General features: G+C 35.5%; 1 protein-coding gene, 1 non-coding gene and 2 pseudogenes across 2 annotated transcripts; 1 reads left to right on the top strand and 3 right to left on the bottom strand.

Annotated features, from left to right (window-relative positions):
• Positions 1 to 292: 292 nt before the first annotated feature.
• On the bottom strand, positions 293 to 2,040 carry LOC133314340 (acetolactate synthase 2, chloroplastic-like; annotated as a pseudogene).
• Positions 2,041 to 20,583: 18,543 nt separating this feature from the next.
• Positions 20,584 to 21,540, bottom strand: LOC133314341 (acetolactate synthase 2, chloroplastic-like; annotated as a pseudogene).
• A 4,407-nt stretch (positions 21,541 to 25,947) lies between these two features.
• LOC133314342 (uncharacterized) lies at positions 25,948 to 27,261 on the top strand. Its single transcript, XM_061515810.1, has one exon. The coding sequence runs from the start codon at positions 25,948 to 25,950 to the stop codon at positions 27,259 to 27,261; it is 1,314 nt and encodes a 437-aa protein (XP_061371794.1).
• LOC133314361 (small nucleolar RNA R71) lies at positions 26,500 to 26,606 on the bottom strand. Its single transcript, XR_009751946.1, has one exon. It is a non-coding gene; the product is annotated as a small nucleolar RNA R71 (small nucleolar RNA).

Below are 27,261 nucleotides of genomic sequence, written 5' to 3' on the forward strand. Positions count from 1 at the left end.
TTCATTAATAATTATTTCAGTTAAACATTGAAACAATTAGATTCTTTTAGATTTATAAGAACAGAAATGTTATTACTATCACTTCATCTCTCACAACAGCAAATACCAACATTAAAACAGGATATATCATACAGCAGAGATAGATGCCACTAGATCTTAATCGAAGAAAAGGAAATAAATAGCCTTGCTACCAAAATTACTACAAAATAGGATCTCACCACATGTCAAATCCTTCGACTATAACATTATATATTGTACAAAACAACCATCAAGGAAAATTTGGTCTAGGCAATCAGTAACTAGTTCTGCCATCACCCTCAGTTATCACATCCTTGAAAGATCCATTACTCGAAATCATTGGCAAGACATGCTCCTGATGGGGTATAATAACATCAAGAAGGTAGGGCCCAGGTGTGTCCAACATTTTCTGTATTGCTCCTCTAAGTTCTTCCTTCTTTGTCACACGAGCTGCTGGTATCCCACATGCATCTCCGAACTTCAACATGTTTGGGAAAATCTCTGTCGCATTAGATGGGTCTCCTAGATAAGTGTGAGCCCTATTCGATTTGTAGAATCAATCCTCCCACTGAACAACCATGCCCAAGTGTTGATTATTCAACAACAAGATCTTCATGGGGAGATTCTCCACTCTTATAGTGGCTAGCTCTTGGACATTCATAATGAAACTACCATCTCCATCAATATCAACTACAATTGCATGAGGGTTAGCAACAGCAGCACCAATTGCAGCAGGCAATCCAATAGATGTTAACCCCTGTCTAGGTCTTTTATACTTGTAAATTTGAGCAGCCCACATCTGGTGTTGTCCAATTCCAGTACTAATTATTGCATTTCCATTTGTAAGTTCATCAAGAACCTCAATGGCACACATGTCTTGTAACTCAAGGGGAATTTCTTTTTCTGCACATTCACCTCTTCCCTCCTAGCTTGAATATCAAGATTACCCTTGATCCCCTTGCTCTACAAAATCCGATTAATGCCTTCCAAGGCCAACTTCAAATCCGCACAAACCGACACGTGGGGTCGCTTGTTCTTCCCAATCTCAGCAGAATCAATACCTATATGAACAATCTTAGCCCTACTGGCAAAAGCCTCCAGCTTCCCAGTGACATGGTCCTCAAACCTGACCCCAAATGCAAGCAACAAATCACTCTTATCAATAGCATAATTAGCATAAACAGTACCATGCATACCCAACATTTGAAGTGAATGTTGATCAGCAGAGGGTATGCCCCAAGACCCATCAAAGTACTAGCCACAGGAATACCAGTAAGCTCCACAAATCGCCTCAACTCAACACTCGAGTTCAAACAACCACCCCCAACATACAAAACAGGTTTCTTCGATTCCAATATCAACCTCACAATCTGTTCCAAATGGGCTTCACTGGGAATCTTGGGCAGCCTAGAAAAGTACCCAGCAAGCTTAATTGGTTGGTCCCAATTAGGAACAGCAAGCTCTTGTTGAACATCCTTAGGCATATCAATGAAAACAGGCCCAGGTCTTCCAGAAGTTGCTATTAAAAATGCCTCTTTTACAACCCTAGGAATGTCATCTACATCAAGAACAAGATAATTATGCTTAGTGATGGATCTAGTCACCTCAACGATAGGAGTTTCTTGGAATGCATCAGTGCCTTATTGCCCTTGTCTTGTTAACTTCTACACAGGTTCTTGTCTGGATTAAATAGTAAACAGAGAAAAATTGAAATAAAATTGGGACAACTACCAAAGTGTCACACTATTCACAAAATATTACCTAAATGTTATTAACTGAATAAATTTTTCTAAAATGTCACGTCATCTAACTTTCTACAACACCTGACGAGTTAGGTGTGCACACATGGCAGCAAGTTCATAGCCATATAAGCTGCTGCACAATATAGGAAGATTACGTGATAGACAACTTCTGCACAGCCTGTTACGCGGCCTAAAATGCCGACAACTTGGCATGTTACATGGCCAAAATAGTTGGATGACCTAACATCTTACGTGGCCACCGCAACGCCTCGCAACACATGTATGACACGTGTCACCACCAGACCAAAATTGCTGCATTGTTCAGCATTTTTAATAGTCCCCACTACTATAAAATCAATCCCCCCTCCCTCTTTTTCTCATTCTCTCTCACTGGTCCCTTCTCCCCCTTGCACACCAATCGATTCCCATTCTCTCACAAGTTAGTTTAAAAAAAAATTTCTCACTGTAATTTTGTTTATTATTTTAAATTTAAATGCTGTTACTTTATATGATAGATTAGATGATATTTTTTATTAGTATAGGAATTAAATCCTAGGATAGATGATATATTTAGATATTAATTAATTTGCTAGCATAGAAATTAAACCCTAGGAAAGATAACATGATTTATGTTTCTTGAATGAGTTAGTATAAATAAATTAAAGGATAATATTAATTAGTGAATTTTTTTAATTTGAAATAAAATGATTTAAGGAAAATTAATATTGGTTTAAATATTTTATTTTTATATAACTTATGTTAAAATAATTTAATTTAAGACTGTTAATTTAATTTAATTTATGTTTGTTAATTATTTTAATTTAATCTAGGAGTGTTAATTAATATAATTTAATTTAGTTTATAATAAGTTAAATTATTTTTAACTATTAAGTAATTTAATTTAATCTAGGAGTGTTAATGAATTAAATTAAATTTATGTTTGTTAATTAATTTAGTTTATTTTAATCTATATTAATTAAAATTATTTTAGAACTGTTAATTAATTATTTTTAGGAGTGTAAATTAACTTCATTTAATTTAGTTTATGTTAAGTTAATTTTTTTTGAAATGTTAAGTAATTTAATTTAATTTAGGAGTGTTAATGAATTAAATTTAATTTATGTCTTTTAATTAATTTAATTTATATTGATTTAAATTATTTTATAACTATTAATTAGTTATTTGTAGGAGATTTAATTAATTTCATTTAATTTATTTTATGTTAAGTTAAGTTTTTTTGAATTATTAATAAATTTAATTTAATTTAAGAGTGTTAATGAATTAAATTAAATTTATGTCTGTTAATTAATTTAGTTTATTTTATTATATATTAATTTAAAATATTTAGAATTGTTAATTAATTATTTTTATGAGTATTAATTAATTTAATTTATTTTATGTTAAGTTAAATTATTTTTAACTGTTAAGTAATTTAATTTAATTTAGGAGTGTTAAGAATTAAATTAAATTTATTTTTTTTAATTAATTTACTTTAATTTAGTCTATAGTAATTTAAGTTGTTTTAGAACTGTTAATTAATTATTTTTGGGAGTGTTAATTAATTTCTTTTAATTTAGTTTATGTTAAGTTAATTTACTTTTGAACTGTTAAGTAATTTAATTTAATTTAGGAGTGTTAATGAATTAAATTAAATTTATGTTTGCTAATTAATTTAGCTTAATTTTGTCTATATACATTTAAACTATTTTAGAATTATTAATTAATTATTTTTAGGAGCATTAATTTATTTCATTTAATTTTTGACTTTTAAGTTAATTTATTTAATTTAGTTTATTTTCATTTAAATTATTTTAGAACTATTAATTAATTACTTGTATAATGTTTTGAAAGAGAATCATGGAGTCCCCGCATGAATCCTCGCCGGATTCATCGCTTGGTCGATCGCCCTGTGAGGAGTATAAGCCCGCACCTCCTGGCTCCTCAAGATCTCCTCGTAGCGTCATTACACTGGGTCCCATTGATACCTCTCTCCTGATGTTATAGGAGAAACACATTTCCATGTATATGTGGAATGGTCAGGGCGATCGTTGAATCAATATCAGATATGCTGCCACACATGACCCGTTAGACATACTTGATGACATTGAGCCGTACTCGAGGAAGGCTGGATTCTTTCACGTTGCACGATGTAAGTATTCATTTATTTATTTATTTATTAATTTTTATTAATTGTATTAATTTGAAAACACCACCCATTTTTATTGTTTTAAATTGACCATGCACTTATTTCCGCACTTGTTGAGCGTTGGCGGCCTGAGACGCAAACATTTCATATGGCGCATGTTGAGATGATGATCATCTTAAAAGATGTACACCATCTGTTGGGTTTGCCCATAGATGGTGACGTTATCTCTGGTTGTGCTAGACAATATGATTGGCGGCAGGTAATAGTTGAAAATCTCAGTATTCAGCCAGAGACAGATCATGACATGACAGGTGGTCAAGTGAGCCTTCGGTGGTTGCGCCAACGCTTTGGTCAATATTGTCCCCATACTGGGAAGGAGGTCTAGTGCATTAGGTACACGTGTGCGTTGATCATGTGCATCTTAGGCGGGATGATCTTTGTGGAGATTGCCTCTAGTTTTGTGCCAGCTCAATTTTTACTATTCCTGGATGAGTTTTCGAGGGCATGCACTTTTAGTTGGGGATCAGCTGTACTTGTCGGCCTATACAACGAGTTATCAGCCAAGACGGACATTGCACGCTCAGAAATAGGTGGGTGTGTATTGCTTCTTCCGTTGTGGGCGTGGACCCGATTGCACAGGATCTCTCCCGGGGTCCCACACGTGGTAGACCCAGATGCCATATATGGTCATAGGTATGTTATACTAATTAGACATGTAAATTTTGTTAGCTATTATTGTTGCTAATTGTAAACTTTTGTATTTTGCAGATTTAATGCATACGATCGGCAGCAACATAGAGCCGCCAACCTACCCAGGATTCGGCATTGCCTGGATGTTATATGTAGGCATGAGATTGATTGGATGTCGTACAAGGGTTTTCATGGACATCAGGCGACACCTGAGCAAAGGCGCAGATGGTTGGCGGTGTGTCCACTTGTATATTATCACATTGTAAATGACAAACTAGCAACCCAACAGGGTCCTAAGAATATTTGGTTACAAGAAGCCGATCTCCGATCCTCTTATTGAGTGCCCCCTGATATGTCCACCACTTCTTTAAAGGGGAAGCCGGATGTGAACTGGAGTGATTGGTATGCTCATTTCATTGCACAGTGGGGCGACAACGATAATCTAGTTGTGCAGAATCTTTAGCAGTTGGACGGTCAGCCGCACTTGTTAGTTAATAGCCCGTACATTCAATGGTATTGGAGAGTGACCCGACATTAGCTTACTCAGAGAGCTACTCAGAACCACGTCGCTGCATGTTTAGCTAGTTGTTTCTCATATTAAGATATGTACATCTCTATGAGTTATTATTAATACATTTCTCAATTGAATATCATGCCAACCATGCCAACCCTACTAGTAGTCTATTACCTTTGAACCGTAATGTTTTTTTGCAAGTTATTATTTATTATTTCTTTTCGCCTACGGTTTAAAAGTATGTATTATGTGAACAAAGTGTAACAATGTTGTAGAATAATATAAACCATTAAAAAGGTCCTCAATCAATGTTTTAAGATTTTGGGTTAAAGTGGTTCTTTATGGACAAAAAATAGGCAAATAAAAGTAAGAGAGAGAAAGATGGAAAACTAGAGCAAGACATAGGAAAATTTCTTTAGTGCTACATATACACTGAATTTTCAGTGCATCTTTCACTCACAATGTGACATGTGTCTTACTTTTATCAAATTATTAATAAATAATTTATTTTAAAATCAGGTGAGAAAGTGATTTGACAAACAGTAAGACAAGTGTCACATTGGCTTCAATCCCACAATGGGTTAGCATGAAACCCATGAATTTTTCAGCTGGAACTCCAAATGCATATTTGACAGGGTTGAGTTGCATGTTGTACTTTCTTAACTGTTGAAATACTTCTTCAAGATCTTCAGGATGCCGCGATGTCTCAACAATTTCACGATTATGTCATCAATATACACTTCTAGCATGTGACCAATTTGATCACTAAAAATTTTGTTCATCATTTGCTGGCATGTCGCACCAGCATTTTTGAGGCCAAAAGGCATCATGTTGTAGAAATAAGTTGCCTTATTTGTGATAAATGTTATGGTCTTTTCATCAGGTTTGTGCATACGGATCCTGAATATGCAACCATGAAAGACAGGATTTGATATCCTGAGAAATTGTCAACCAACTTGTCAATATTAGGAAGTGGGTAGGAGTCCTTTGGACAATGTTTGTTCAAGTCTGTACATACGCCACTTCCCGTTAGCTTTTTTTCACTAATACCACATTAGATAACCAAGTGGAATAGTTAATTTCCCAGATCACGCCAGCCTCCAAAAGCTTTTTAACTTCACTATCAATGACTTTTTCCTTTTTAGGAGCAATTTTTTTGTTTCTTTTGTGCTACAGGCTTGCTTTTGGATCTAAAGATAAATGATGACAAATGAAATTTGGGTCAATGCATGTCATATTAGCAGTTGCAAGCAAAGAGATCCTTATTCTTCAAAAGGACTTCAACTATTTCTTTCTTTTTCATCTCTGGGCATATGTTGCCCCATTTTAGTGGTGTTTTCAGGTTAAGGTCCAACTTGAATTTCTTCCAATTACCTAGCATTTGGGACGTACATCCGCAACTCTTCATGGACATCCAAATCAACCATATTTACGGATGCTTTTCCTTTTTGAGATGTTGTGTGTCGATAATTAGTTGTTGGCTCATTAGTCATTTTAAGACTAATATTATAGCAACTTCGTGCTACCTTCTGATCACCTTTAACTGCCACTACCCTCCCTTGGGAATATTGAAATTTCATAAGCAAATGGGGCATTAAAATGATTGCCCTAAGACCAACTATGGTTGACCTTCCTATGATAACATTATAGGTAGATGGGAAATCTATAAGGTAAAAGCATACTTTGATGGTTTTTGATTTAGGGATGATCCTAAATGTGACTTGTAATTCAATGGTGCCTTTAGGCTTTACGCATTCACCTGAGAATCCTAGCAAGTCAGTCTGACTAGGTGCTATTTGTTGTCCCGGGATGTTCATGCCTTTGAAAGCTTCGTAGAATATAATGTCAACTGAGCTTCCATTATCCACGAAGATTCTTTTCACTTGTAAATTTTTCATGTAGGCAGAGATTACTAGAGGATCATCATGTTCAGGGACTATGTTGCCATAGTCATCTTCATCAAAACTGATTGAAACTTTGTTAGTCGAGTGAGATGGAACCTTCGGACGATTGCTGACAGTCGTGATGGCTTTTCCTCTGGTAATAGGTTTCTCCCCCACCTGCAGCAACTCCCGCAATAATCCCCAACACTCTAACAACATTATTGGGCAATCGAGGTTGGTTATGCTCTGGTGCTACAGGTTGTTCATTTCGTCTTCTTTCACGCGGGGTTCTTTCTCTAGGTCTGTTATAACGCTTATAATTGGTGGGTGTGTCATCTCGCCTATTGTTAGCTTGTCTATAATTCCTCCTATCCTGGTAATTTTTTCTAGGAGGATTCCTATCTTGATCGGAACTTCTGTCCCGTCCTTTGAATTTTGTCTTGTTTGCAAGTAGCAATAAACTCTTTGAGTTTATCCTCTCTAATTAAAGCCTCGTAGTATTTTTGAGGTCAAAACACTTTTCAGTGGAGTGACCTATGTCTTCGTGGAAATCACAAAATTTAGTTTCATCAAGTTTACCTCTTATTTTTGGTGGGGTAGGTTTGGCAACATTGACAAAACCGATTTGGAAATCTCTCTTAAATTCACAGACCTCAAGCTTTTCACTTGGATCTTCACGAGATTGTTTATAATCTTTGAGATTTATAAACTTCTCGGATCTTGCTCGCAACTCGTCAATGGTGTTTGGATTTTGTTTGGCCAAAGATGTAGAAAATGGTCCATCAAGTAGACCATCAATAATAAGATGTAAAGAGACTCGTGCGTCAAGATCTCTTACCAGCAAGGCTTTGTCAAAAAATTTGTTGAAGAAATCTCGCAAGGTTTCGTTAGCACCTTGCTTCATAGATTTAAGTGCATGCATGGATTTGTATTGAGCTTTGCTTGTTGCAAACCTCACCAAGAAGTGGATAGCGAGATCTTCCCAATTATTGATTGAGTTTAGTGGCAAAGCTGAGTACCACCTAAAAGCAACTTCTTTCAACGTTGTTGGGAAGAGATAACAACCTACGACATTAGGAATATCCTGATCCATCATATTTGTCTGAAATTGCTCCAACTGTTCCTGTGGGTCTCTTTTCCCATTGTAATTTTTTGTAGTGATTTTTATATCTCTCGAAATATGCAGGTGCATGATCTGCGTGGTAAAAAGATGAACCACTTTTGAAACTATTTTTGGATTATAGTGGAAATTATGGTCCACATGGTGGTTAGCTTCGTAGCTAACATGAGGCTGAAGATCATCAACCTTTTGCTTGCCTTTGTGAGAATGACCAGGATCTTTTTGTGATGGTTCTGGTTCTTGCTCGTTTTCATCAGATCGTTCATTATTTGATTGTTTTTCAAGATGAGCCTATGATTTTTTCAACTTTTGCAACTCTTTTTGTTGTTTTTTAATCTTCTGGGTTTGTTGTCTAAAGAGCTCCAAGATTTGTTGGTTTGTTGGTAGATCTTTCTGGGGAGAAACTAGAGCAACGGTGAAGGTAGTCCTTTGGCGGGATTCCTAACCTCCCTTCTTTTTCCCTCTAGAAACGTTCTGGGATTTGGACATCTTGCTTTTGGTATCTGCCATGTTTTCAATTTATAGAGAGTAGGATTCAAAATTTATCATTCCCCAAAGACGACGCCAATGATTAGTCCAACACCAATTGGGTTGAGCCTAACCACACACGGTTGATGGTAGAGGATGTTGATGAAGAGAAAGTGAGATATGTGTTGATGCCGAGATGCTAGGATGTCTGGCAAGATGATGTTACTAGTTGCAAGATGGTTGGCCAGTACTTTGGCGTATCTGGGCAGTTTGAGAGCAACTGGGAGTACTTGCAAAGGCACTATGACGCTCAAGTCAGTTAGATATCCACAAAGGTTCAAGTATTCAAAGAGAGATATCATACCAGGGCCAATGACCTCTGTATTTATAGTGCTTGAGCGCTGCGTTTATCACGGTCCTTTATGAGGAAGTGTTTAAGTTGATTGGTGGAGAAGGGTGGCCTCTCAAGCTATTTCTTAGTGGGCAAACCTATGTTCAGAGTAGATTATGTAGATATGGGGGCAAGTAGGAGCTGCAATCCTTTCATTGGTTCCTGGTGGTGGCAATTTGCCTGAGCTGCTAACCTCGGCAATGATGGTTCCTTTCAGGTTAAGTTATGTTGACTTGGTGGCCAAGTTTCTAAGCAGGATTCATGCCTCTTTGGTGAGATGCTCTGTCTTTTAGGCTATGTCACAGGGTTTTCTAGGCCTTTAATAATTGGGCCTCTTTCTTGCAGATCAGAATTGATAGCATGAAGACCCTGGGTCCGAAATAATGTGCTACTTTGAAAATTTATTTTAAACAATGTGCAACAAGGATGAAAACTAAAACCAATTGAATGAAAAATTAAAAATGCTTTGAATTAAAAATGAAATAGTCAAATAATGCCACTATATAGGTACGTAAAAATTATAAGAGTACAATAATCCATCCTTAACTCCACCTTCGGTTTCTCTATAATCCAAATTTAACAGTAGGACGTGAAATGATAGTGAGGCAAGGGAAACCATGGTGGTGAAAGAGGGAAGATTAGAGAGATTTCACTGTCAAATCCTATTAAGTTATATACAGTGGCGTAGTGTCGTTATAACCCGCGGGTGCTTTGGCATTGGCTAGTTTTCAAGAAAAATTACTTATTATATATAATTGTATATATAAGTATACAATTAATTATAATTTGGCCATGACTAAAATTATAATTTGACACTATCTAAATAAATATAATAAAGTTATAATATTTTTATCTTCAATTCTATACCCACATTTTCTTTCACACAATTTTCTTTCTCTTTTTCTATTTTTTTCATCTTTTCAAATCAATATCCAAAATACCTTTCCCCCCTGCTCCAAATTGTCAGACCTGCTGTGCAACTTTGGAATTGGCACTTTAGTCTTATCATAAGAAAAGCCTGCACCATTGATGTACAAAATACTGATGATGTATATTTAATATTAAATAAAATTCATAACTAAATCATAATAAAATTAGCAATCACTTATTTATCCAATAAAAGAAAATAAAAACATAACGACCATATTTGCGGTGCTTGTTTGGCATCACAGTCCAAATATATTTTCTGTACTTGAAGATTTTTCTTTCTTAGTGACTCTTTCATTTTGAGCTTTCAAGCAAAAGTATTACATGCTTTCAAGCACCCTGCACCCAGATTTATCTTGCGGGTCTTAGTGTTCTTCTTTGCCACTGTTTTGTCTCTTCGCGCCACTGCTAGTAGGGTCAGCCAGCCCGTGTGGCATGTGCGCATCTGCTGCAGAGTGTCAATTCTTGTTCAATTGTAATTGTTCCCTGCCAGATTCTTTCACTTCCTTTAATAAAATAATGAAATATTGAACATAACACCAAATAAGCAACTTTTATTTGTTGTCTTTTTGTGGAATAAGAGTGGGTGGGGACTGTGGGTTTTAGTAAATTTTTGTTATAAAATTAGGAAACGCTTATTTGTTTGTTTGTGTTGTCGTTGATGGGTGGAACTGGATTGGGTCATCTAGGATAAAAAAATCCATGTTATATAAAATACTTTTTCATTTTTATGTGCCAAACACTGATTTAAAACTCACTAGTAAACTGTATTTAAGAGAATTCATAGGGTTCTAATTATTTAAAATTAGTGTAGTTTTATTGAAATAATGAGATTTTAAACAAAATCCCCAATAAACAAAAGCCTTAGTGGGTGGGGACCGTGGGGTATTAGTAATTTGTTATAAAATTAGGAAATGCTTCAATTTGTTTTTTTATGTTGTCCCTTTATGTACTCAATTACTCATTATGTCTCCATTTTCTCACTATGTATTTAGAATAACATAGTATTGTTCTCATAATATAATCAACTATTGCCTTATATTTTTCTCTTTTATTTGGTTTTTCGTTATTTGTCTAAATCGTTTTGCTCCCTCATCCATTTGACATAAATATGATCTTTGTTTAGCTACTTTAATATAAATGTCTACCTACAAATTGACATGTAGGTTGAAAAAGTATGGGCAAGGATAAACATAAAAGTATAGATGTGTTCTTTAAAAAGAAAGTAGTCTCTGAAAGTGAATCAAGTGATGCTCCTACGAACATAATTTCTGAATTGGTGCACCTTCTCATTAGCAATCTCCTTCAAAGTGTCGTAGAATTGAACATACTGATGATGTTATTATGGTCAAAAATAAAATTTTTGAACGAGATCCAGGAAAACGTAAGCCAATTTGGGAATATTTAGCTAATGAAGTCGATGAGATACGAAGAGCTTATTTAATAGCTGGGTCATATCAACCTAAATGCTCCTATCCATTTTCAAAAGAAAAACATCATCGACGTTTTCAAGCTTCTTGGTTCAAAGAGAGATTGCTGAAACTTTTACTACAAATTCTATCCTTGAAGATTTCGTCAGTTTAGAAGAGCGTCGTTTGCAATTTTAGGTATGTAATTCTTTATTATCTTTTAAATTTTTTTATTACATGTTGTTATACATATAATTATTATATTTATGTGTATTCATATCCTTAGGACAATGCTTGGTTCATTACTTATTATGCTGTGTGAGGCAAGTGAGATTCTTATGTTTGGAATGCTTATCAGAAATGTTAATGCTTTTTTATATGTTTGTTTTGATATATTATCATTGACAATTGTTCATTTTAATTTTCAATACTATGTGACATTATTTAGTAAATAACTTAGATAAGTATGCTAGAATTCATAGTAAATTTTTTCCTAATAGATTTGTGTATTTATGATAAATATTTTGATAATTTAATACGTCAAAATTTTTGGCATGGGCTAAACTAATATTTGTATACTTATATACTTATATTTTGGTTCTCTCACTTTGTTTTCATGTGCATCATAATAAAATGTCTCTATATTTGTAGTCCCCTCCCCATCATAATTTCTTAAGTCTTTAATAAAAGTTTGTTTAAGCTTCGTCTTCTCATTATCCAGACATTGTCACGTATGCCAATTTCAATTTTTAATTTTTATTGTGTTGATTAATTACGTCGGTAGGTTCAATTAAGAATATACATTTTTCTACACGTGTATGTAGGGATGTGCATGGAGCGGTTCATAACTGGTTTTGGCAAAATCCAAACCGAACCGGTTTGAAATGGTTTGTTTTCAAACCGAACCAGTTTTTTAAAAAAAAACCGGTTTTTATTATCCAAACCGGTTCAAAACCGGTTTCAAAACCGGTTTATGGTTCAAAATCGGTTTTGATTTAAAACCGATTTTAAACCAGTTTTAATTCAAAACCGGTTTTAAATCAAAACCGGTTATGAACCATAAACCGGTTATCAAGTTCAAAACCGATTTTTTAACAAATTCAAAATCGATTTTTCATGGATTGTGCAATTTTTATAAGTATTCGTTTGTTTCTCCTGGTTATAGGTAGTTGACCAACTATTTCTTGCAAGAATCTTCATTGTTTTGGAACTCTAATGACGAAATGATTCTTATAGAAATTGTTTCACGTTATTTTTATGGAAAACATTTCCTTCAAAAAAAAAATTGTCGAATTTTTTTACGGAATATAAATTTAGTCAAAATATCTCACAAAAAAACATATTCATCAAATTTTTTGACGAAAAATATTTCTATCAAAATTTTTGACGAAAAATATTTCTATCAAAATTTTCCACGAAACACATTTCCTTCGAAAACTTTTGACGAAAAATAATTTCATCAAAATTCTTTATAGAATTCAAATTCCGTCAAAAGTTTTCGACGAAAACATCTTCGTTAAACTTTTTGACAAAAAAAAGTTTGTCAAAATTTTTAACGAAACACATTTCCATCGAAAATTTTTGACGAAAAATATTTCGGTCAGGTTTTTTGATAAAAAACATTTCCATCAAAATTTTTCAACGAAACACATTTCTATGAAAAAATTTCGTTGACGAACAATATTTCGATAAAAAATTTGACAAAAATGTTTTTCGTCAAAATGCTTTATAAAAATATTTTTCATCAAAAAATCTAAGGGAAATGATTGGAGGTAATTTAGATTCCGTAAAGAACTTTGACAAAAAAAAATTTCGTCGGAATTTTTTATAGAAATATTATTCGTCAAAAAAAATTTCTGAAATATTTTTCGTAAAAATATTTTACGTAAATATTTTTGGTCAAAATTTTCGTTGTAAATATGTTTTGTTGAAAATTTTGCTGAAAATATTTTTTGTCAAAATTTTTTACGTAAATATTTTTGGTCAAAATTATCGCTGTAAATGCGTTTTGTTGAAAATATTTTTCGTCAAAATTTTCGCTGTAAATGCGTTTTGTTGAAAATTTTGCTGGAAATATTTTTCGTCGAAAATTTGGACGGAAATATTTTTTGTAAAAAATTTTGACGAAATTATTTTCTGTCAATTTTTTTTATGGAAATGTGTTTCGTCAAAAAAATTTACAGAATTATTTTTTGTTGAAAAGTTTGACATAATTTTTTCTGTTGAAAGTTTCGACGGAATTTAGATTTTATTAAGAATTTTGACTGAAATATTTTGTCCCTAAAAAATTTATGTCAGTGATTATGACAAAATCTTGTTCCGTCTCTAGTTTCAGCGAAAAAAAATTTCGTCTCTATTTTTTACGTAATATGATTTTTGTCAAATTTTCGACAAAATATTTTTCTTTGATAAATTCTGTTAGTATTTGAGACTTTTCTAATAATGTCACATTTAAAAATGATTTATATTTATGTAATTTTCACATCTTAATGCTAAGAATAAAAGATAATACTTATTTGTTCTTTAATTGTAAAATAGTTTGGTTATGGATAACCAATTATTTTTATGGTTTGGTAAATAACCAGTTTATAAAATAAAATGCAGTTTCATATGAAATCGGTTTTTAAAAATAACCGATTTTTAAAATGTGGAGCGGTTTGGTTCTTTTGGACATTTTGCACATCTCTTCGTGTATGTGACATTTCAAATAAAATATGTGCTCAACATGGAAGGAAGGCTAAAAAAAACACACACACCAATTTCGTCACTTTGCTTCATGACATACCTGTTATCAGACATTTTGTGGTTGGTGAGACAATTTATCTATGCTTTCATTTGCCCATTTTTGTTGTTCCTCTTTGCTGAATTGACGTGGGTCTGTGTTGGATTCTAAGCTAAGCAATTTCGTCAACTTTTCACTTGTATTAAAGAATAATATAAATTATTAAAAAGGCCATTAACCAATACTTTAAGATTTTAGGTTGAAACATGTTCTTTACATAGTATCAGAGCCTTCAGTGACCATAAGGTCACGAGTTCGATCTCCTCCACTACTCCCACTTTCAGGTGAAATTAAGAAAAGCACAAGGCAGACCAAAACAAAATAGGCTTGTGCCAACCCCCAAAGGTAGCTCAGTTGGCAGCTAAGCTCCCAAGGGATTGCTTGGTGCAGGGATCAAACCCTGCCTCAAGCAGTTTCTTGAAAAAAATTTGGGGGCCAGAGGATAAGTCAAAAAATCTTCGGTTGGGGGATTAGTCTCGTCCTTTCTCCGATTGCGAAGCTTAGTGCACCCACTGTTACAATGAGGGGCTAGCCCAAACGGGCCGAGGGCATGGTGCCCGGAGAAGGTTGAATGGGGATACCTCCTGGCAATGTACCAAAAAAAAAAAAAAAGGCTTGTGCCATATCCACGCTTTAAGCCTAAAGGGCTCTTGCGTGAGGGGTATGTTAGAAAGATATAAAATAATTAATTTAGCCTCACCCAATGCCTTAAAGTTTTGGGTTGAAGTGGCGCATAACATGGTATCAGAGCTTCAGAGGTCACAAGGTCACGAGTTCGGTTCGATCCTCACTGCCCCAATTTTTTAGTGGAATTAAATAAGTACAAGGTAAAAATAAAAAAGTTGGGCTTGTACAATATCCACGTTTCAAGCCTAAAGAGCTATTGCGTGAGAGGATGAGTTAGAGAATAATATAAATCATTAAAATACCCTCAACCAATATCCTAAGATTTTGGATTAAAATATTTTTTATCGACTTTGTTACAATTATAAATTAACATTTCCAATGCCAGTAGTAACAATATAAGTGTGTACTATAACATCACCTCTGTGTTGAAGCGAAGGAAATGGATGGGGACACGATCGAGGAATACCTTGCTAATTAAAGTCATAATACTAGTATGGTGAAGTTATAGTATGGTCTAATAACAACATGGTGAATTTCTCGTAAATTGATTTTAGATATTAATAACACTTGATTTCAATTTCAACTGTAGTGTCACTTTTGTCAAGGCAAAATCACTGGAGCTGAACTTCTAAAATTAATTGCTTGAGATTAGTTGTCTGTATGACAATCTTTTCGAAATCTTTTTTTTCTTTAATTTCTGTTCTCAAAAAAAAAAATAGAGTATGATAAAACTAATTTATTTTTTTGTTCCCGGGATGAACCTATTTAATTTTTATGTTGGGGAACAGAAAAAAGAATAAAAAAATTTCTATTTTTCTTTTGTTAGCGGGTATAAAATGAGAAACACTTGTCTCTCTTCATGACTCTCCACCACTACCATCATCACCACCATCATCCAGACACGACAACCGCCACCATCATCGCCATCGTCGTCGTATCACCAGTGTTGTCATCAGCACCACCATCACCATCATCACCACCTCCACCCACTATCACGCCATCACCACTACCATCGTCGTCACCATCACTGTCACCAACCACCACCATCATCGCCGCAACCACTGCTGTCACCACACCATCATGTCATCACCACCACCACCATACAACCACTACCACACCACCACTACTACCACCGCCACCGGCCACTGTCGTCACCATCACCACCACCACCACCACAACCATCGCTGCCACTACCATCGCCACCAACCGCCACCACTATTGCCGCAACCATTGTTGTCACCACCACCACCACCACTATCATAATCACGTCTCCACCACCACACCCTAAGGAAATGAAAGTGATGATCCGAAATTTTTTTATGCTTAATAGGAATTATATTTGTTATATATTTGTTGTGGTTTGCAATTCTCATTCTCGGAATAAAAATAGAACATGTTATCAAACACATTTTTTTTTCTCAGAAACTGTTCCAAGACACAGAAATAAAAAAAAATTATTTCTTTTCAGAAATAGTGCCGGGGAATAGAATGGTTTGTCATGCACACCCGTAACGACCCGAAATTAATTTTAATGTATAAAAAAGAAACATGGAGTTGCTATCAATTTTATTTAATTTAAAAAATTGGAAAACTTTTTATTGAAAACTGGCCTTTAAAATCTTAGATCAAGGTTCAGGAGTCTAACTATGCACAGGGAGGGGTGGAAACTTAATCTCACTGCATCCCTGACACACTCATTAAAAAATGGTTACCTTAAATTAATTGTGCTAATTATTAATAGCTTTTAAAAATATTTATTTATTCTTGTAAAAGATAAATATGATTATTTAGGAAGTATGAAAACTAAATTATTAAAATTTTATTTTAATTTGACATAAAGAGTTCATTTAGAATGTTCTAAGTGTTGATTTGATTTTAATTTTAAAAATAATTCATTTAGAAGTTTTAGATTCGAAAGTTTCGGACTATCAAGCTATCACAGTTAAAATAATTCGAAATAATAATTGCGGGATTAACAAGCTGTCTTATCTTAGCCAATCTCTTTAAAATTTAAACAATCCTTTTTTTTAATAAGCTTAGGTCATCAAACTTTCATAACTAAAATAATCAAAAAAATATGCAAAGTCGACAAGCTGTCATGACTAAACTGCCTCCTATTAATAGTAGTAATAGTAGTATTTTAAGGGTGTGCATAACAACCATTCTATTCCCTAGCACTATTTATGAAAAGAAGCAATTCTTTTCTATTTTTGTTCCTTGGAACAGTTTCTGAAAAAAAAAATATGTTCAATAATATGTTCTATTTTTATTTCGAGAATGAGAATTGCATTTGATAACACAACAAATAATATAATAAAAAATAATTCCAATTAAATATAAAAAAAATTCGGATCATCACTTTCCTTTCCATATGATGTGGTTGTGGTGGTGGTGACGACGGGGGGTGGCATGGTGGTGGTGGCGGCGGCGGCGGTATGGCGGCGGCGGTGGCAGTGACGTGGTGATGATAGTGGTGATGGTTGTGAAAGCGACGATGGTGGTGGTAATGATGGCGGCGACGGCGATAGTGGTGGGGATGGTGGTTGGTGGCGGCGACAATGGTAGCGGTGGCATGGTGGTGGTGGTTGTGATGGCATCATGGAGGTGGTGGTGGTTGTGATGGCAGTGGCTGCGGCGGTGATGGTAGGTGACAGTGGTAGTGGTGGTGGTGGTGATGGTGGCGGTGGTGGTAGTGGTGGTGGTGGTGATGGTGGCGGTGGTGGTGATGGTAGTGGCGGGGGTGGTGTAATAGTGGCGATGGTGATATTGGTGACAGTAGTGGCTGTGACGATGGTGGTGGTGGTTGGTGGCGGCGGCGGCGGTGTCGGTTGTGGTTGCAGCAATGATAGTGGTGGTGTTGTAGTGGTGGCAGTGGCAGTGGCGTGGTGATGGCGGTAGTGGCGGTGGAGGCAGTGGTTGTGATGATGGTGGTGGTGGTGATGGTGGTGGTTGCAGCGGTGGTAGTTGTGGTGGTGGTGATGGTGGCAGTAATAGGTGGAGGTGGTGGTGATGGTGGCATGGTGGTAGTAATGGGTGGAGGTGGTGGTGATGGTGGTAGTGACATCGTCGTGGTGGGGGGTGGTCACGGCAGTACTAGTGGTACGACGACGGCGACAACGATGGTGGCGGTGGTCGTGTTGGGATGATGGTGGTGGTGGTGATGATGGTAGAGATGGAGAGTGATTAAGAGAGATAAGTGTTTCTCATTTTGTGTCCGGGAACAAAAAAGGAAAAAATTTCTGATTCTTTTTTCTGTTCCCCAGCACAAAAATTAATCCGGTTCATCCCGAGAACAAAAAAATAAACTGGTTTTACTAAACGAGTTTTTTATCCATTTCTGTTCCTGAGAACAGAAATTAAAAAAAAAAATTAATTCTAGGAAGATTGTCATGCTCACCCTAATAAAACAAGATCTCAGTCATTAGACTGTCGCAATCAAAATGACTCTAAATATTATGGGGTTAACAAGTTGGCACAACTGAGCCACCCCTTTTCAAGTTTGTTATAAAATCCTTTTTATCCCTTTTCAAATTATTACCAGATCAATAGCCAAAAGAAAAATAATAATCAAAGTTAAAATAAGGGAATTACGTGATACACATCAATTACAGTTAATGCTAAATAAAGATAAATAAATACCAAATCATGTCTAACAGAGAAAAAAAGAAAAGAATATATATTAGTTAAAAAAGAAATCAACGACTATTAAATGACACAATTGAAAAAGAGAAAAGTGTGTATCATTTTAAAGGATGTAAAATTGTGTCATTTTAAGAGAGAGAAAAATAGAAAAAGGAAGAGAGAGAGTTGACAAAAAAATAAATGTGTGGGTCCCACCTCTTTGTGAGAGTAAAAGGATATAAGTTGTGTCATTTAAAAGTATAAACACTTTTCTCATTCAAAAATTTCAAATCATTAACAAGTAAATAAATACCAATTAGCATTAAATAATATTAATTAGTGAAATTTAAAATAGCAACTGGAATAATCGAAACAAAACAAGCAATAGCATTAAATGATTATTATTGGGAAGAACTGTTTCCTTTTTTTAATATAACGTTGGGCTTGATTTTTCATTCTTCACCAGGTTCCACATCGTTTATTTGACAAAGTCTCAGCAATCGCTTGCATGGTTGCCAGGTTTCAAAATTTTGTCTCTACGTGGAAGACTACTCCTGACTAGTGGTGACAAATCTCAATGTGTGTCGTGTACGTGGAAGGTCATATTATCTCCTCTACCATTCCAAAAGGTCTACTAACACATAGATTCTTGAAGAGATGATCTATCCTCAATTCTTTTATGAAATTTCTAGAAAGACGATGAACACTATGTTTAGAGAGGTGAGTAATTAATGTGTTTCCAAAAAAAGAAATAGAGGTGAGTAATGCTTGGTTCAATCTCATTCTCCACCGTATTTTCTTTCGCCCCATTGTTATTTTCTACCCTCTTACTTACCGCCCCATTGTTACTTTCCTCAACGTACAACTCTTACTCTATCCCTTTTTAGCGAGACATTGATATACTATGCTATACTTTATTGGTTCTGGATTTGTTTCGATTGGCTAGTGATATGGTGATTTAAGAGTCAAGACATAGGGTAGAATTGGTTCATTATGTTGCATATTATTTTTTTATTTTATTTTATTTTTTACAGTTGCTCATGATTGTGATATAAGGTGATGAACTTTCGCCGTTACTATTAATTCCATGTATATATAACATACATCAAGCAAGATTTATATATATATATATATATATATCATTCATGGATTCATCATCTAACTTATATAGAGGAATATATTCAAGGGTGGGTACACATTCAGACAGCGTGTACCTCTTGCTCAAGGATCCCAATGGAAGGTTTGATCTTCTTCTCTTTTAGAAAACAAACTTTAATCTTTCTTACTCACCTTTTTCTTCTCTTCTCGTTTTTTACTACCACAAAAAGTTTAAATAGTTATGCTTATATAATTACTTGCCCATCAAACCCTTGGTTTCTAGGTGCTGCAAAGTTGTCCCATTTGCAAACACTGGTAATTCATAATTTATCTAGCAAATTACAAAACACAAGTACAAATCCAAGTGGTCATGTGTGTATACAATTTTTAGTTAACTGAGTGCCACACATTATTCTGAGCTGGCATCCTTTCTCGGCTTCATATGTTTGGTTGCAGTTCAAAGGTCAAAAGGTTTGGTTATAAAAATTCAGGAGGACACAGATTTCTTAAAACCAAGTTCAAAAATTCAGGAGGACACAGCTCAGCGGATATTGAAGAATATGATGGGAGAAAAGATACCTTGAAACATGATGCGGGTCATTGAAGTGGTCGTTTACGATATCTATTTTTGTTCGTTCCCAATTTCATATATAATTCTGACTTCTGAAAACTATATCTGAATTTCGGGATCACTCAGTGAAGATAGAACACCAGATATGTTTTGTCAACAAAACGGTACAAATCCCCACTGTTAAACTAAGGAAATTAATCACAAGTTCCATTAATTGAAAACCCTAAGTTTAAAATGGAATGTGCTTATCATGATTGCCGGGTGAGTTCAAGAAAAAGTTAAAAGAGCTTACCGTTTACTGAATGATTAAAAGGAAAATAAAAAGATTCAATATATAACTTGCATGGTATCTTGATCTCATTTTCAAAATGCTTCATTATATCTGACTTCATTAATATTTATTTCAGTTAAACATTGAAACAATTAGATTCTTTTAGATATTAATCGAATAAAAGGAAATAAATAGTCTTACTACCAAAATTACCACAAACTAGGATCTCACCACATGTCAAATCCTGCGACTATGACATTATATATTGTACAAAACAACCATCAAGGAAAATTTGGTCAAGTAAATCAGTAACTAGTTCTGCCATCACCCTCAGTTATCACATCCTTGAAGGATCCATTACTCGGAATCATTGGCAAGACATGCTCCTGATGGGGTACAATAACATCAAGAAGGTAGGGCCCAGGTGTGTCCAACATTTTCTGTATTGCTCCTCTAAGTTCTTCCTTCTTTGTCACACGAGCTGCTGGTATCCCACATGCATCTGCGAACTTCAACATGTCTGGGAAAATCTCTGTCGCATTAGATGGGTCTCCTAGATACGTGTGACCTCTATTTGATTTGTAGAATCGATCCTCCCACTGAACAACCATGCCCAAGTGTTGATTATTCAACAACAAGATCTTGATGGGGAGATTCTCCACTCTTATAGTGGCTAGCTCTTGTACATTCATAATGAAACTACCATCTCCATCAATATCAACTACAATTGCATGAGGGTTAGCAACAGCAGCACCAATTGCAGCAGGCAATCCAAAACCCATAGCTCCAAGACCCCCTGATGTTAACCACTGTCTAGGTCTCTTATACTTTTAATATTGAGCAGCCCACATCTGGTGTTGTCCAACTCCAGTACTAATTATTGCATTTCCATTTGTAAGTTCATCAAGAACCTCAATGGCACACTGAGGGGAAATACCATCCTCAAATGTCTTGTAACTCAAGGGGAATTTCTTTTTCTGCACATTCAACTCTTCCCTCCAAGCTTGAAGATCAAGATTTCCCTTGCTCCTCCTCTTGCTCTCCAAAATCCGATTAATGCCTTCCAAGGCCAACTTCAAATCCGCACAAACCGACAAGTGGGGTTGCTTGTTCTTCCCAATCTCAGCAGAATCAATATCTATATGAACAATCTTAGCCCTACTGGCAAAAGCCTCCAGCTTCCCGGTGACACGGTCATCAAACCTGACCCCAAATGCAAGCAACAAATCACTAGTATCAATAGCATAAACATTTCGGCCATGTAATGTATGGTTAGGGTTTGATGACAAAAAAAATGTGATTAAGTTGTTAAGTGTGGAAAAATGATGAGAAAGATTAACTAGGCGGGTTGTCTCTAAGTAAAACTCACTAATCTTGATTAAGGATGGCTAAAAACTCAATTAGCATAAGTAATCAAATCTGCCCCCTTAAGTATATGAGGGTTTAGTTGTGTTAAAAATAAGAAAATGATGAATTAGTGGATTAATTAAGGGTAGAGATTAATTAGCTAAAGAAAGGATTAAGAAAATAAGATTAAAAACCCTAATCTTCACCACTAATAATTCGGCCATGTATGCTTAAGATAGGGTCACTATGTTAAAATTAATATTAAGACCTAATTAGGACATTAATTTAGTTGTTAAGTGACGTGGACTTTGCATAATACATTAATTAATGATTAAACTCTAAAATTGGACTTAAGTAGGGTTTAGGTGCACTAATCAAGAAATTAGTAAACTTTAAGTATCATGACATAATGTGACTAAGGGGATTTCATAATATGACCTAATGATAGAAAAATCCAAGAATTAATGTGAATTAGGGTGGTTAAACAAAAGTAATTAAGGTTTGTTAAGTAAACACACTTAGAGCTAAATAACAAGTTTTTAGGCTAACTTGGGGAGAGCATATCTTCCTCCACAGAGGTCATATAGGTATGTTCCTTGTATAATTTTGAAGATTGAGATGTTAGTTATATGGTATAAAATTTTGGTACCAATTAAAGATGTATATCATTCTGTATGTTTGTTTGAGTGAGGATTACCCTGGGAGGTCATGTGCAGGGGTTGTACATAGCTGCAACTTCCACAAATTGTTTCTCCCTCATTTCTTACTCAAATTAGGCTCATAATATTTTGAATTAAAGCTAACGGTGTCTAGTTGTCTGCATAAATTTTTTAGAGAAATTGGTTTAGTAGATTTTCCAGAATCTTAGAAATGGTAAAGAATGTTTAGGGCTATGTTCGGAGTTGGCAAACAGCTTTGATTATCCAACTTCAAATGGTGATAACCGAAGCTAGAAAACTCCAAATGAGGCATATGATACCTTATTGGAAAGTTAATTGAGTCTGGATTAACATACTTAAAGATGAGAATTTTATAACAAGAGGGTCGCGCCCAGTTACTAGAAAACAGAAGCGTGTACAGTTATGAAAAACACCGTAAAAGTGATCTTTAGGCTAATTAGGCTTATGGAAACCTTTAGTAACCTATAATAATCATATATATATTGCTTGGATGAGTTGAAAATAATCTAAGTTACCTAAGTGAACCTTGCATGTGATTCTAAGCTATGTAAGTAATTGAAGATTGAGGTGGCTTGTAATAATGCACTAAAATATGTATTAAGTAATAATTGGTCTAGACTTGTAATGGGCATATCATTGGCATATAAGTATGAAAAGTATAATCATTAAATTATTAAATCGTGGATATGACTTGATTAATTAATATGTAATTAATGATGTGAATGGTTCTTACTCTAGATGTGCCTAGAAAACCTTACCCTTGAGGATTTTGTTGGAGCATACGTATTATATTGGAGTGTGGGCTTGTGCTAAGCTCCATGAGGTAAGCTCCTAGTTTTAGTTGCATCCTCTCTCTTGTGGCCCCACCATGATGGTGGGTATTATGGTTGTATTGTATGAAAGTACGTATATGGTATGATGTATATGTGCATTCATTCATTCATATAGATGTTATATGATCTTCATGTTATGATGATGCACTGATGATATATGTTATGAGGATCCTGGCCAGTGATCATGGTATGTAGGCTGCCTATGACTTGACTCTGGGAGCTATTTCATACTGAGGTAGTGTTGACTGTCTATGGCTTGACCCTGGAGTCACACATGTGTAATCGTCTATGGCTTTGACCCTGGGGTTACACAAGGATGATATGATGATGCTATGTTTATGTTGTATGCTTATATTATATGCTTTATATCTGACTTGTCATGCAGGAAGTGAGATCAGGGGATTAGAGGATCCTATGAACCTTGAGCTTACAGAGATGTTGTTATCTCACCCCGTTTGGGGACATCATTGCAGGTACCCAAAGTAGTGGTGATGCTTCTAGGGGCAAGGCCCCCGCATTGGAGTAGTTGATGATGCAGCTGATTATTTTATATTATGTTTAGACTTTATGATGACATGTAGATTTGTTAACATGCTTAATTATTGTTATTTGGAGATTATGTCTTGTATTTATTTAGGCTCATGATTGTATCCTTAGAGCCACTGATTATTCAATGATGTTTTTATATTTTAGAATTAATATAGACTTGATGTATGCATTCAGTTAATTTGGGCATGGAGCCTTATTATTTGTATTGACCCGAGAGGGGATCGCAGTCCGTGTGGAACTTGCAAGCTGTCTGTTTAAATTATTGTGTCTATTAGGTCAACTGTATGTGCGGGACCATGTTCCCAGTTATCCAAAATACAGCTGTTATACTGTCCGTGAGACTCCGTCAGGAATGACACTGGTCAACGGCCACTAGTACTGGCTAATGGGATTAATTAGTAGATGTATGTTTTAGATTTACGCTTTCGCAGTACCTCACGTGAACGTTTTTAGAAATGTTTTGGAAAAAGTTTACTCGGATTTTTATAAGACGCTTTATTTCTTGTTCAAATAACCAGTCTGCACAAGTATTAACTTCTCTAAAGGTATGAATGAACTTAATATTCCACTCACACGCTATCCATGCTCATATACGAGTCACTAAATGGGACTCACGAGCTGCATCACCATTCTTGGTGAGTGATAAACCTTTTGTTTATCTTGTTTTATAGACTAAATTAATATAAATTATCAAGTTGAATAAGTCAAAAACTAGGGTTTTAATACAATAATCATGAACTTTATGAATTATCAATTAAATGGTATACATTTGCTATTTTGAAGGGATTTGAAGATAAAAGGAGGAAGAATTGAAGATATGAAAGATGAAGATCAAAGCAAGAAGATTTAAAAGATCTCATCAAGATTATCAAGTTGTTAGAGAGGGGTTTCGAAGCTAATGCCTCCTAAAACTAGCAAATGGCATCTGCTTAAGCAGGCTTAAGCCCCAATTAGCAAGCTAAAGCCTCTTGTATAAGCAAATATGTTTGGCCTTAGCAAACTTAAGCTCACTCCAGCAGGCTTAAGCTCGAGCCAAGGAAGAATTTCAGACGCGAAGAGCAGGCTTAAGCTCGCTCCAGCAAGCTTAAGCGCGAACGTTACTTCTGCATTCATAAATCAGCAAGCTTAAGCGCGAATGAGCAAGCTTAAGCTCCCCGAAAGATCCAACTTAAGCCCACTTGAGGAATCCACTTAGGGCACGAATTCTTTACCCTTAAAAACACATTTGGGGGTTCAGAATCAGGATTATTGATATTCTAAGAGAACTCTTGGTGCTTGGAGGCAGAGGGAAAGCGGAGAAACACTCGGTTCATGTTCGTGAGCGGCGGAGACGGATCAACATCAAGTCTGCACTGGGGATATTGAAGATTCACCAATCATCTATGGAGTTTGGGGGAGTTTTTATATTGTCTTTCATTCTTGATATTGTTATGTCTGGCTAGTTTTATAATTGTGGTAAGGGTCACAACCCTTGACGTGAACCCCTTGTAGTTTGGTTGAAGTTTATGTTTATTTATTTAAATTGAATTTATCTTGCCTTGTTCTTCATTACGTAATTCTTTTAGAACTGATCAATCTATTAGGATTGCGAGGGTTAGGGTTTTCAATAGGGATATTAGAATTCTAATTCCTAACAAAGGGTAAGATAACTGTTCATGTACGCACTAGGGATAGGCTACATGAACCGCAAACGTTAAAGATTCATTGATTCTAAGGGTTAACTTGAAAAGGGATTTCTAAGGATTAGGATTCTAATAGAGTTAATAAGGTTAAAGTCACTAAGGGATTAGGGCTTAACTAATCATATAAAAGATGATGAATCGTTTGATCAATTGAATAAGTAAACATAAATGTCATCCAAGTTGCAAGATGGGGATCGTAAAGGTGTTTGTTTCTCTTTACCGCAATATTTTCTCAAATATTTTCTCAACCTTTAATCTTTTGTTCTTTAATTATAAAAGAACCTGTGAACCATTTACATTTATTTTGAATTATTTTCATTTATTTCACAAACTACAATTGTTCTCAAACTATTTTTATTAATCCAACAAGAGAGGAATAACTATAATAACTTCGGTGCCTCAATCCTCGTGGAGACGATACTCTACTTATCATTTTATTACTTGGAACGATCGGTACACTTGCTGATTTTACGCAATAAGTTTTTCGCGTCGTTGCCGGGGATTGACTACGCCAAGTTATTTATAACTTTTGATTTTTTTGATTGGATTTTATGTTACTAATTTGTTTGCTTTAGTTTATGCGTGGTACAGTTGATCCTGAGACTTTGATATACGATCCAGAGATAGAAAAGACTGCAAAAAGATTAAGACAACTTACCAAGCAGAAGAGGCAAGAAGAAACTTCTACTTCACAGTTTGAAGCAGAAACTTCTACTCCACAGTTTGAAGTAGAAACAGAGATGGCAGCTCAAGATCCACCAGCAGCTGAGTTGATGGAGTCAGTCTTGGCCCCACAATTCACAAGGCCAAACTCGAGCATTGTCAAGCCACCAATTAATGCCAATAACTATGACATCCAACCAGCACTAATCACGTTGGTGGAGAAAACTCAGTTTGGTGGGGAAGACTATAAAGATCCTCACGACTTCATAGACAGATTTTTAAGGATCTGTGATACAACTAAGCACAACAGAGTGACAGATGATGCGATCAGACTCCGATTGTTCCTGTTTGCTTTGACCGGGAGAGCTCTCAAATGGTTAGATCGACAGGCTCCTAACAGTATCCGCACATGGGACGAGTTAGTAACCAAATTCTTTGCTGAGCACTTTTCCATGGAAAAGTACAATAAGTTGGTGAATGAAATCACCAATTTTACTCAACAACCAGAAGAGACCTTATGTGCAGCCTGGACCCGATTCCAGGAGTTGATCAGAAAATGCCCACAATATGACTTGCCGGAGGGAAAGAAAGTCAGATTCTTCTATAATGGGATGACACCAGAATGCAGAATGGTTGTCAATGGTGCAGCCGGTGGAACCATAGGGAAGAAGACAGCAGCTCAAACCTTAGAGCTGATTGATTTTATGGCAAGGAATGAAAATGCATCTATGACTGCCCAACCTGTTCAGCCCAAGAAAGGGATCTTACAATTGGGGAGCAATAATGCATCACTAGCTGAGCAAAAGGTGATCTCTCAACAGCTAGCCAGTTTGAACGCCAAGCTAGATAAAATGCAGATCTCAACAGCTAAAGTTAATGTATTCAACTGTGAGTACTGCAAAGAGCCGCATGATACTAATGAGTGCCCGACACTCAATGGAGCTGAACCATTCCAGGTCAATGGAGTGTGGTATAATCCAAGGCCACCACAGAATACCCAAAGTTACCAGAGGAATCAGAATGGCTGCCAAGGGAGCAACTTTCAGAGAAGAAATCAAGGGGGAGGCTTAGATTATAAATCCAACAAATACCTGCAACCTCCTCCTTTGCCACATAAAGAGCCATCCGAATTGGAGAAAGCGATGTTGCAGCTTTCCAAGACCACAAATGATCACATGCAAACTACGGATGCCTTTATAAATGAGACAAGAGCCTACCACAAGAACTAA

This window comes from Gastrolobium bilobum, unplaced genomic scaffold, assembly GCF_033153095.1.
Source record: "Gastrolobium bilobum isolate Gb01-03AN ecotype WA unplaced genomic scaffold, APGP_CSIRO_Gbil_v1 utg333, whole genome shotgun sequence".
Taxonomy (NCBI): domain Eukaryota; kingdom Viridiplantae; phylum Streptophyta; class Magnoliopsida; order Fabales; family Fabaceae; genus Gastrolobium; species Gastrolobium bilobum.

What these genes read in the sequence shown, in the direction of transcription:
- LOC133314342 (XM_061515810.1), top strand. Translation starts at nt 25,948, where the DNA reads ATGCGTGGTACAGTTGATCCTGAGACTTTGATATACGATCCAGAGATA.